This window comes from Protomyctophum bolini, assembly GCF_963924005.1.
Source record: "Protomyctophum bolini genome assembly, chromosome: 22".
Classification (NCBI taxonomy): Eukaryota; Metazoa; Chordata; class Actinopteri; order Myctophiformes; family Myctophidae; genus Protomyctophum; species Protomyctophum bolini.
Window position 1 is genome coordinate 27,176,525 of NC_137883.1, and position 12,934 is coordinate 27,189,458.

Below are 12,934 nucleotides of genomic sequence, written 5' to 3' on the forward strand. Positions count from 1 at the left end.
TACAGTATGTATGTCTGTCTCTATGTCTGAGCACGGCCAGTGGCAACATCTCAGCAACACCACTGGATGGCACTGTTGAGCAGCGTCACACACAGGCCAGGGAGGAGGGCATGTACAGTATGAGTAGTACAGTATATTACAGTAGAGTAGGGGTAATACACTACAGTACAGTATGAGGAGTACAGTACAGTACGAGTACTACAGTACAGTACGAGTACAGCACAAGTAGTACAGTACAACACAGTATGAGTAGTGCAGTACGACTAGTAGAGTACGAGTACAGTACAGCACGAGTAAAGTACAGATTACAGTTTGTGTGGAGATTCTAGTCACTCCAAGGAACAGCATCGTAGAAGAGTGTAGTACAGTACAGTATGAGTAGTAGTGCACAGTATGAGTAGTACAGTACGAGTAGCAAGAGTAAAACAGTACAGTATCTACAGTGGCACCGCTCAGTTCACACAGGTGTGATTTTTATTAGAATCCTGAAAAGTAAGTACGTTTTTGGACATAATGAGAGGAGACGATATGGACCAACAGGGGGGCTTCACTGGGAACGGAACCGTATAAAGTTGGTGGCTGCACCGACAATTTGCCCGTCCCGCAGGGAGTTCCGTATTTACCGTTTTGTTGTTCTCCTCTGAAGGAGAGGGGCTGCGTAACGCCCGCAGACTAGGGATGTTAATAGTTAATTGATTAATCGCCGTTAAGAAATTAGTCGGTTAAACTTCTCTGCTTTTGTATGTGATGACAGACAAGACAGTGCACTTTTCATTTGATTCCATTTCTTGCGATCTGGCCCTGTATCGCAAATAGTCAAATAACTGTTTGATTAAGGAATATAATATGCCTTTTGTATTCTTTCTGTATATCAGCAAAGGGTAGAGTTAGACGTTGAGAAAAATTAAGATTCTCCAAAAAGATTTAAACGCTGCTTATCAACCAACTAATCAAAACGTATTAACTATTATGGATTAATCGATAATTCCCATCCCTACTGTGGACACGCAGAAAAATAACAAAAGAGATTCACACGGCACTTACGCACAACCTGTGCACCGCAGCCGGGTTCCATTGATTATAGTGGTAGCGTACTGTTGCGGAGCCAATTCAGTCCCCAGTGTAGACACAGTGATGTCAGCTGTTGGTTAACTTTCTACAGACCCATTTTGAAAACACGCTCACATAAGTTCTCCCAAATAATCAATTAGACCTAACAGCAAAGGAACAAAGCACCTTTAACCCATTAAGACCCGAGGCCGATTCTACACTTTCTAAAAATAAAAAAAAATCTAAAACAATTTTGTGAAACATCAGTAATGCTGAAACGTTTTAATGTCAAGGACCCAAATTGTATTTGGCTGCCGAGTTAAGCTCTTCTGAAGAGCTCAACTGCTCGCATGACTGAAGTAAAATGTGACAGAAGTATCATGTGCTTAAATTAAATGTTTCAGATGTAAAAAATAAATCCGAGATGATGGAATGATGGTGGTCATGGAAGGGGGACCTTCTGAAAGCTTCATGGGCAAAGATAATCAACTTCAAAATAAAACCGACTCTGTAGTTAAGGACAAGAAGGCCAAACATAGCCATGGGTTGGACATGTCTTCCCGAAGAGCTACATTTTTAAGGGCACAACTCTCCTGAAGAGCTCATTTAAGGGCATATAGTCTAAAGAAGGCCAAACATAGCCGCAGCACCACCAACCGAGCGTCATCACTACCTCCACACCTTCAGTGAGAATCAGTGTGAACCAGCAGTCAGTCAGGCAGAGAGGACACCTTCCACTTCACCACGATAGAGATGATCCGTCTCCTCATTCTCTTGTACCACCTGTGGGGTAGAGGGGGGGGAAGAGAGAGAGAGAGCACACGTGGTGGACAATAAAGTCTACACATACTGCATGTTCTCAACTCATTCACTGCCAACGAAAACTTGACGTTTCTCTATTTATTTATTTTTACACTAGATGGCACTCTTCGGTAACCTATGATTCACCATTTGAGTCTCATTGAGGCCAGAGACCAGGAAATCATGTGGTCGCACAAACACAGCTCCTGTCCACTCCCAGTTAAAGAGGATTTTCCCTGTCCACCTGCATTACATTTGCGATGGGCGATAACAATGAACGCATGAACTGTTTTACAAACGTTTTTTGGAGGGGGATGTACAGCGAACGGCTCTTATATTATCAACGGTCGGGGATGCTCCCCTCAAAAAACCTGAGAACAAATGACCACGGTCTGTCGACTCTACATGGTCATAGTAGCATCAATGAAACAAAATGTGACAGGAAGAGAAGAGTTAAGTGCTACGGGCTGAGGTGGAGTCTGAAGAGGAGATTCATCAGGTTATGGTGGAACATTGAGTGAGTCTGCAGTTCTATAACTGCAATGGGGAGGGAGAAGAGTCCGAGCCTTGGGTTGGTTTGTAGGCCAGCAATGAGCATCAGTGTTTTGTAACTGGGAGCGTAATGGAGGGAGCAGAAAAGGGGTCGACATGTGGACATTTTGGCTGGTTCAAGAGCATTCCGGATCAATGGTAGAGGTGTTAAGTGCACATGCCGGGACATACTAAGGAGGTAGTTACAGTAGTCAAGCTTTGATTAATGACTTAGGTAGGGATACGAAGCTGCGCTGACTCTCACTCTGTAAACCTACAATATCGAGTGACCACTGCAATGTGTACCTTGAATGAGAGCCGCCTGTCCGGGACAACACCAAGGTTCTTGGATGTTGGAACCAAAGTCACCAGGCTAGAACGGCTCTTGTTGTTACATACAGTATGTACAGTATTTCACATACATGAGCCATAGATCACCCTCCTTGATTTCTGGTAGAACATTAAGATGTGCGGCCTAAATGTGATAAATGCTCCATTTGTACTCACCCATTAAATAATTCCAAAGACGTGGAGAGAAAAATGGTCCTCTAGTTTTATATCCATGTGAAAGTTCTGGCACAAAACGTGTATTTAGTCAATTATCTCCACTTTTTCAAGAGATGCACACAGGACGTATTTGTAAAATCAGTTCGATTGTTCCGGCCCCCCTCGCCCGGAGAGAAAGATGTCTGTGTGCATCTCTTGAAAAAGTGGAGATAATTGACTAAATACACGTTTTGTGCCAGAACTTTCACATGGATATAAAACTAGAGGACCATATTTCACTCCACGTCTTTGGAATTATTTAATGGGAGAGTACAAACGGAGCATTTATCACATTTAGGCCGCCGGTTTTAAGCCCGAACAGGATTTCAGTGAGACGTATCTATGCCTATGATACATGAAAATGTACGAAGTATAATTAAATGATCACAGGCAGTCTAGGTCTAGGACTTACCTGGGTAGAAGAGAAGCTCAGTTCAGCTCAGAAGCTCAGGATTCAGCTTGAGATGGTGAGAAGACATCCATCCACTGTGAGATGTCAGCCAGACTTGCATGCAGCGACGTGCTCTTCTACCCGAGTGGCAGAGGGGGAGAAGGAGAGAAACATTTAAGTGTCATCGGTTGACAGAGCCAAGAGATTGAGTGTACAACAGGGAGTAGGAGGCCTACCAGGCGTCTTGGTAGGTGCAGAACCACTTCGGTGCCGTCCCAGCAATGCCGCAGTCAGCAGGGTTGTCCAGGAGCAGATGGTGGCTGGTGGTTGGCTGTCAAATGCAAGTAAAAGTATGCAAGTATTGGAATCAAAATAGACTTCAAATACCAAAAGTAAACATACTCATTGTGCAGAATGTCCCACTTAAAGTTTTCAAATGTAAATTATAAATCTTTTGAAAATAGTACAAACTAGTAACTAAAGTTTTCAAATAATAGTAGTAGTAACTAAAAAGTACAATATTTGTCTCTGAAATGTAAAGTAAAATTACATCAAAATTGTATACCGCCCTTGCATAAACAAGAGACCATGAGAGCCTCAAGGTGGTGTATAATGACAGTATGAGGCTGCTGCTAGGAGCTCCAAGAAGCTCCATTGCTAGCCACAGAAAATATATTAAAAAATCCATCAATTGGTTCAGCTTTGAGCATGATCAGGCTACTCACATTTCTCCAAGTTAATGTCTACACTACACGTTAGAACTGGTGGGTGGCCAGTGGCCACACCCCCAAACAATTCTTGGGCAGTAAACCTACTAAATCTCCAATATTAACTACAGGATACAGGCTCACGGGTAGTGTAGACCTGACAATATAAAGAGACTCATTTTATATCATACAAGAAAACCAATAAAACGGTAACATACAAAACAAGCATATAGGCTTACCAATGTACAAGTCAGCGACAGATCATGCCACTCTCACAACGCATTAACGTTCTGTGAGGACCCACAACTGACGTCCGTTACCTGCATGCCTGTTTAGAACACCCTTAAATATTGAGACAATTTTTTTTGAAAAAGCTCCTTCGACCTCCGTTTGTTTTTTTCCTCACATACTCAAACCCAACAGCTGATTTCAATGTCACTATCATTAGGGTCACTCACATGATGTATGTATCTCAGAGCCGGTCTGTGGCATAATACTCTAAGGTCTATGGTCTCTGATGTATCTGACCTGAACAGTAGATGGCACTATATCACCATACACCCCTGTGCCATACACCGTTGCCCTGAATGGATGGATGGATGGATGATGGATGGATGGATGGATGGATAGATAGATCTGGCTTCCAAAAATATTACCAGCAATAGACACAACAACCCTGATGCCCTGAATGACCATTAATTGACCATGTTCTGAAGAAAACCTGGAGACTAGCTGGATCAAAATAAGAACATTATGTTAATGTTTAAAAAAAGAAAAGAAAATCTAACATTTTCCACAGACAAATCCCAAGTTGCCATGTTACTTTACAAGTGCCTCAGCCCTCAGGACTAGGTTCACACCTTGGCAGGTGTCAATGTTACCAACGCTCAAGTTTTGCACTATTTCCCTTCAGCGGGACCTGGGGTCATATTGTATGACATTTTCATTGTGGGCCAGTTGCAATACAAGTTGTATACAAGGAAGGAATTATGTCCCAGCATCATCACTGATGTCAATCATGTCATGAACCTATAGGCTGCCTGCTCTCTACTACTGTAGCTAGGTAAAGGTTTCTAGCATGAAAAACTAATATCTGGGACATTGTGTGCCTCTTCTACCCAATAGTATCTGTCAGCAGCAGACTGTCAACAAAGAGGGGAAAAGAACATGTCTTGATTTAAGAGGCATGATCTATGGCTAAAGGAATTGTACATAGGCTATGCAATACAATTTTGTTTGCAACTGTACCCTCTGCATATTGATTTTAATACATCAGTTTATATATTAGCCTATACACATTATACATTGGCTGACAAAGACTATATCTCTGCTGTCAGGAAGAAACCACCGAACTCCAAAATGTTAATTTTTCAGGAAATTGAAAAATAGACATTTTTCAGGAAATCCAGAAAACCATATATTTTTTTAAACAAGCAATACTGCCTCATCAAAGTTGGTGTTGTGACTATACAGTATATTGTCAATGTAGTTAAGAGGTTTTGTCCAAAGCGTTTACTACTTTCCATTTGTTCAATATTTTCGAAACAACACACAGATGTAAAGGGTGTTCAATAGCACCCATTTATGCAACAATAATGATTATAATGATAATAATAATAATACTTGTAACTTGTATTGAAGTGAAACATGCCATGACATGGTATAAGGCTGGTATGTTGGGTGTTGTTGCATGGGTGAAATATAATAGTAGGCTACTGAACCATGTTGCAGCACTACATCAGATATTGTAGTGAAAATGTGAATATTTTAATGATTGCGAGGATGGTTGTCTTGTCTGAGTGCAATTTCCTTGCAGAAGAAAAGGTCATTATCTAATCTCGGTATGTTGTTGCTTTTTGCACTAGGTTTGCTTAAATGTTTTACTCTTACTGACTTATTTGTATAATGATATATTTTGTATTATATCTTGCATCATATTATGCTGGACATTCTTAGCACAGTCTGTCAGAGTCTGCCAAAACAATATTAACTGCACATGCATGTGATCTTCTGAAAAAATATATTTGTACCGTATGTTGAATCTTGAATCTTGTTGCCTTCTTTATTATGTTGTCCAGATCTCTCATTCTAGCTGTCAGTTTAGAGTTCAAACTACACTAACCTTGACTCTGTCCACATGGAAACAGGTGGTCTGATTCTCAAGAGGACTAATACAAGTTAGAGATAAGATGAAGGCCCTGAAACACATTTTGTGTTTGGAATTATATATTCTTGTATGTAGCATGGGTGCGTTTCAATATCTACATGAATTATTACTGCGTCATATGTATCAATTTTATTTGAATTAATTAAATGAACAATGCACAAAGCAACTGCATGTGGTGACTGACAGGTCTTCGCCAGTGTGTGACAGGGCTATCTCCAGACAGACATTCTCTGTGGCAGCTGCGCCTGGCATTGTCATCTATGTCTGTGTACTTGCGTGGAATACCCTTTACATGGGTCAGCTTGTGTCAATGTAGTTGTACCCTCTCACTTTAAAAGAAATTATAAGGATGCCTACATGCAAAATATAAATGTATTACTCTTTTTCACAATTCAACTGTATGAGGAAAAATGGTGGAGGTAGATCAAGACAATTTTCCCATTTAACCCATTTTTGGTGTTTTAAACATTATGTTATAATTTAGCTATTGAAAAATAGCAGATCTACAAGCTCATGGCGCACTACAAGCTTGTAGGTCTGCTATTTTTGAAAAATCGTGAAAATATTTATTTAAAAGAACTGGAGGATTTAGAATATTTTTTTTTAATTTCGAGGTCAGGTCGAAATGGGTTAATTTGACTAAAAACATTATTGTGATGAAGTGCCATGCACCGCTATGGAAATGAGAAGCCAGGGAAGGTACTGGCCCAGAAACGGACAAAGCGCGTCCTCAATCCCTGCCTCGCATAGGTCTCGTCCATCATGGCGTTGATCTCCAGGAATCTGTGTCCAGTGCCTGTGAGTTCAGGCCATGTAGTAGGAACACTGTGTGGTCCTTTGTTGGGATCTCTGTGGGGGGGGGGGGGGGCATGTATGAACAATCACATAGCCGTTGAGAAACAATTATGATCAGTTTTTCTGTTTTTGAGGGGCTCCTATATCCTACTTTTAGTGTGCAACCTTTGTCCTACACAAACATTAAATTCCCATTGACAATGAATGGAGAATTTTACGTCATAGTGTCTGAGCAAATAGGCAAAGTGTCTATTTTATGTCACGGTGATAAGAGTGCCCCACGGGATTTTCTTAATGCCCAATTTTACAGTACACTTTGCCGTATGACAGTGTGATGTGTGTACTAGCAACTCATAATGTAAGGTTTCCACCCAACAGCAATGATGTGCAAGTGTGCATAATATTGTACAAAGTACAAACAGTAAAAATCCCCAGTTAATTAATACCCAAATGGACCAAATGGAGCCCAAATGAAATCTCTGCACATCAGAAGCAAGTGGACAGAGAGGGCAGTGCAAGTGAATGCTTTTGTTTAAAAGTGTCCCCTGTTATTTCTTTTTTTTTACCCAGTCCTGGCGAAGTTGGTCCAGTAAGCGATCATGTAGGCGGACAGGTCTCGCTGGCTGTCCCCATAAGCCGTAGGCGTAGTGAAAGGTTTACCAAACATATACTGCATCTCATCTGCATGGTCAGCTCCTACCCAGTGGGGGTAAGGTCTGCCTTGACCGGCCATTAAGCTGGGCTCAGTGAACAGGTAGGAGTAGGTACGACCAGACCTGGGGAAGCATCATATGTGTAAGTAGAAGTTCAAACAAATTTAGTATCCGAGTTTGTATAAATTAATTTCAAGTTCAGACATTAAAGTTAAATATGTATAACGTTTTCAATTAAACAAAGGTTAGTTTTGATATATTTCACTGGTATATTTTTAACAATATCCATTTCACATAAAAGTCTCTGCCCCAACACTACATCCATGGGTTTAACTTTGACTGAGAGTTGTATGTAGACGTGCTCTCACTTGGCATTGGCAGCATGTAGGTAGAGGGCAACCTGGCTAGCTACCAGGAAGTGGAAATCAGTTGCGATGTCCACAGCAGTGATCTTGAGGGCAGTCTGACTGGGTGTTGGTCCCCAATTCGATGAGTACTCAGCAAAAGCAACATCAAAAGCAGCCTGGCCCTTCTCCTTTGTGTAAGCTCGTAGTAAGCTCTTCACATCTTCTCTGGAATCACAGTAAAGACTTCAATGTGCGACATTAATGTTACATTAACAGAAGGTCAATGTATCTAATAATGCACTTGATGTGGATACGTTATGTAAATATTCCTGTCAACTCTAAAACCATAGTGATCTATAAAATTATTTAAGTGAGATGTAAGTGACATGTATTTGTTTCAATAAAATGTTTGTTGTTAAAAGGTTGAAGCTCTATATTCCAATAGCAATAATTGTTATAAAGAGTGTTTGTGCACTACAGTAACAGAGGTCTCCCCATCTCTCCAACTCTTTAGTAAACAGAAAAATGCATCAGTTCCAATTAATTAATAATTAATTTTGTTAATTAAGTCTGTTAATTGATTTGTTTCATCACTTTATTCAGTATCCTGTTAGTATGAGTCCTCTCTGATTAGATAAAATTGGTATCGCAACCTGAAATGTATATTATTTTTACTAAAGAGCTGGGGAGGTAGGGAGACCCGTGTTACTGAACCAACACTCTATAGCAATGGTTACTGATTACAATCGGGTTACAGCCATTTAAATCACAGATGCTTTACTTTGTGATAACCACTGTAAAAACAAAAAACTAGTAGCTTTACACTGGCAACTCCTCACTGCTGTCAATGGAAGGGATGTCATAAACAATGAACATGTGAGCATCCATGTTATTGACCCCAGAAACATAGTCAATATCAGCAGCATTATGGAACAGGTTCTGAGGTTCATCTGGGAGGAAGTCTCCATCAACGACAGGAGCCATAGATGAGTCAGTCATCATAGAAGGGTCTGTAAACATGAGTCATAATTAAGTGTCATGTATACATCCATGTTCAGAAGAGGACTATGAATGTGCTCACTTAATCGATACGGGCCATATGGCAATAATCAGATCATAATCCTTGCCGATACAGTGGCTACCATATCGATATGGCAGGAAATGCTGTGTGACTCGACTTTAAAAATAAATCTGATATGATGTGTTTGTGTGTTTGCAGTAAAAACAAATGTAAAGATGCACTTGCACTAGCCTCTGTAACCTCACAGCCTGTGAGTCACAGGCGTATGTAAAGTCTAAACTTATGTAATTTAGATAGCATACCCATAGATAGTTTCATTGTATAGATATTCGTTAGACAGATTGCTTGCTTATGATTCTTGAGGACTATTTCCATTTGATGTATTACCATGTGTTGTTCTTGCTTACTGTAAATCGCTCTGGATTAAGAGTGTCTGCTAAATGCCTAAATTGTAAATTGTAATTGTAAAGAGAATATTTAATTTGCATTGATTCAATCTTAGGACATCGGACACGGCCATTATTCAAAATCAACGCTCATTGCTATACATATGGTATCGTGGCCTCTGTATCGTGATACGGATCTATGGTGACAGTAGGCTGTAGGTAATACCCAGCCCTACTTGCTACCCTACTAGGAGCTTTTGATTGAAATCCTTCCATTAGTAGACAAAATCATACTCACTCTCTGGTGAGCCTGTTGTGACAGGAGGAGCAGCCATGGCCAGTGTCTTAGAATCAGTCGATTTCAAACAGTCTGCCATCTTGTCATCGGTGGGGCAACCAACCTTCCGGGCAACCTGAGGGTTTTGTTTCACATAAATGTGTCATTTTAAGTATTTTCATTTTAAGTGTTGTGTAACCGTGTTGTGATGTGAAGTCACGTTGATGCTGTGTTAGGCTGCTTGCTGTGCACAAAAAAACAACTTTGAAGTTGATTGATTGGACGGACGGTTGAAGTGAAGCATGCAGTAGCCTACCTTCTCTGCCAACTGACGGGGGTTCTTGTTGATAGCCCAGGGACAGAAAGCAACCCCACTCTGGGAGATGGCTCTCTTCACCAGTCCCTTGTTGTAGGGAGTCAGAGTCTGTGGAAGTATGATATGTTATAGTTACTTGCGCAAGCAGAGCGTGCAAGTACTGCGATCGGCTGGGTATGTATGTATCAGTGTTGTCCCCCGGCCAACAAGGGACCACCATTCTTGATGATGTAACTAAAGTACGTTTGGCGTACTTTGGCTGGGTATGTACTGTATGTATGTAAGTATGTATGCATTTGGTTAAAATGGGTAGGGTTTAAAAAAAAGGCAAAAGCTTGCTCTGGTGCACTGGCCTAAAAGTGGGTCCTTAAAAACTGCTTCAACTTCTAAAATGTAGGTATGTACATGTATGTATGTATGTATGTATGTATGTATGTATACAACTGTATACAACTCTTAAATGTATTATTACAGCACCGTCCTCACCTGGTAGCTCACACTTGCTCCACCAGCAGACTCGCCAAAGAGAGTGATGCTGTCAGGGTCACCTCCAAATGAGTGGATGTTCCTGTGGACCCAGGCGATGGCAGAATGCTGGTCCCACAGACCATAGTTTCCTGTCATGAATGAAGACCACTGTGAGTCACAAGCATTTTACTATGTTCCATTGTGACTGGAAGATAAAACACTGACAAATGTTGCCTCCTATTCCAAATTTGACCACCATTGCTTCAAGTATAAGTAGTAGATTACTTTGTTCAACGATGAAACACACAGTAGATTAAGCTGAACCTGACCACATGAACCACATACTGTTGGCGAACATTGGGTGAAAATATAGGATAATTTGGTGAAAATAGCCTTGTAGACCTTGTAGATTGCTATTTTTGCCAAAATTAGAAGAAGAAAAAAGAGGGAGCCAAATACAGTCAAATTTACAATTAAAGTACAATTAATAACAGGTGTAGAATTATATAGACTATGCTTGTCGCATGAAGGCTCTGTACATTCCTAAAAATCGAACACTTAAGTTGATTAGCTGCAGCTGGTTGCTTTGTACTAGCCTGCCGTGTTTTTAATCTGCTGTAGTAATTAACATTAAATGGAAAACAAAAATCAGCCCAGGTTTTCAATTCCCCTTAAATTAAAGTGGTTAAACCTACCAGGTAAACTAGAATCTCCAGTGCTGAGGAAGCCCAGGGTTCCCACACGATAGCCCACTGTCACTACAATAACATCTCCCCTGTCTGCAATCTCCTGTCCGCTGTACAAGTAGTTGTCCAGGAAGTTGGGCCCCATAGAACCACCAACTGTGAACCCTCCTCCATAAAACCACACCATGACCGGGAGATTGGTAGACACTCAAAGAGAAAAAGAAAGACCCAATGAATCACGTCAGTATAAAATAGGGCATTATGAAAATTACCCCATACATTATCTTATGGGAAAGAAAAAATGTCAAATATTTAAATTTGTAAACGTACAATACAGGCCATGAGGCACCCATATGTTGAGGTGAAGACAGTCCTCACTACCAAAAAGGGCTGGACTTCCAGGAAAACCCTGGAGACACCTCTTTGCAAATTTGGTAGCTTTCAGAATGCCTGAAGAGAAATTAAATATGAAATGTGTAATGAAACATATTTTAGAGATACTAATAAAAAAACAAACACATTTAGTGTTGAATGAATATATTGCATTTTGTCAACAACTCTTAAAATACAGAAACAGAGAGCAGTAGTAAAGTATGGCTTTCATATTGTTCTCTTTTTCAGTATTTTACACTCTTCTACTAAATGTTATTAAAAGCCATCATGCAATTGTAGCTTATATTCTCTGTCCATTTCCGATGCAAGTGGGCTCAATTTAATGTATATACTAAGATATTCATTTTATCAGACAAGCATCCTCGTAGTCCATTGAAGCCCATTGAACTGCAAACACAATCTTAACCATGTTAGAAATTATGAGGGAGCCAGATTAGGAAAACTGCAAATTATGGAGCATTGATAACAACAATTTCACCCACTGCTGACTTAATCTTCACACCCATAAACATGTGATCTGATACTCAAATGTCATTCTGATCTTGCTGGCTTGGGGGTAGTTGTAAAAAACAAAACAATAATTTTTAATTGTTCTATAATGAAAACCTTGGGTCACTCACCATTCCAGCCAGGATGAGGTTTGGGTTTTTCAAATTTCCCGGGTGGAGCAGCAAAGGGAATTCCCTTGAAGACATCCATGGATCGGAACAGTCCCAGGGGAATACTCTGACCCTGAACCCAGCCGCCCTCTGTCACCACTGTCCCCAGCTACACACACACACACACACACACACACACACACACACACACACACACACACACACACACACACACACATCATCAGTGTTAATGGAAAAAACTAAACTCATTAGTTGTATAAAAGTGAGGCATCCACAACTTTAAAATTGTATATTAAATATGAATGTAAATATACTTTCAAAGTCATTTAAAAGAAATTGTACATAACTTTATAGATCTTCAATATTGTAAAAGAGAATGATTACTGACAAACTTTAAGTCACAATTGTATCTTCAAATCGGAATAAATATATAGGCATATGGGATATCTAAATTAAAACAACATAATTCAATTTTAAAAGCTTAACAAAGCGACAGATATCATATGCTTCTACTTTATTCATTGTCCCAGAGTAAAACAATCTAGAATATAGACACTCACAGAGGCAGCTGAGGTTGTCTCTACAAAGAGGACAATAACGATTAAAATCCATAATGTTCTCATCGCGGCTTCCCACAAATATCTGTCACCACTCTTCCAAATCCGTTATATATATAATATCTGTGACCAGTAAAGTCCTCTGTTCATTTAACTCAGAAGAGAGTTCCAATGGAACTTCCGTTTGTACTCTCTTCGGATGTACAGTAAATGATCACTGAG

The 12,934-nt window shown here is 40.2% G+C and overlaps 1 protein-coding gene across 1 annotated transcript; it reads right to left on the reverse strand.

The window, feature by feature from the left end:
* Positions 1-1,760: 1,760 nt before the first annotated feature.
* LOC308309735 (bile salt-activated lipase-like) lies at positions 1,761-12,778 on the reverse strand (the record flags this gene model as incomplete). The annotated part of the gene is made up of 13 exons (XM_080755652.1): positions 1,761-1,833; positions 3,556-3,650; positions 6,913-7,042; positions 7,555-7,764; positions 8,010-8,213; positions 8,812-8,998; positions 9,694-9,808; positions 9,989-10,096; positions 10,475-10,605; positions 11,152-11,349; positions 11,473-11,592; positions 12,156-12,303; positions 12,716-12,778. The coding sequence occupies 13 exons, from the start codon at positions 12,776-12,778 to the stop codon at positions 1,761-1,763; spliced, it is 1,782 nt and encodes a 593-aa protein (XP_080611778.1).
* Positions 12,779-12,934: the final 156 nt, after the last annotated feature.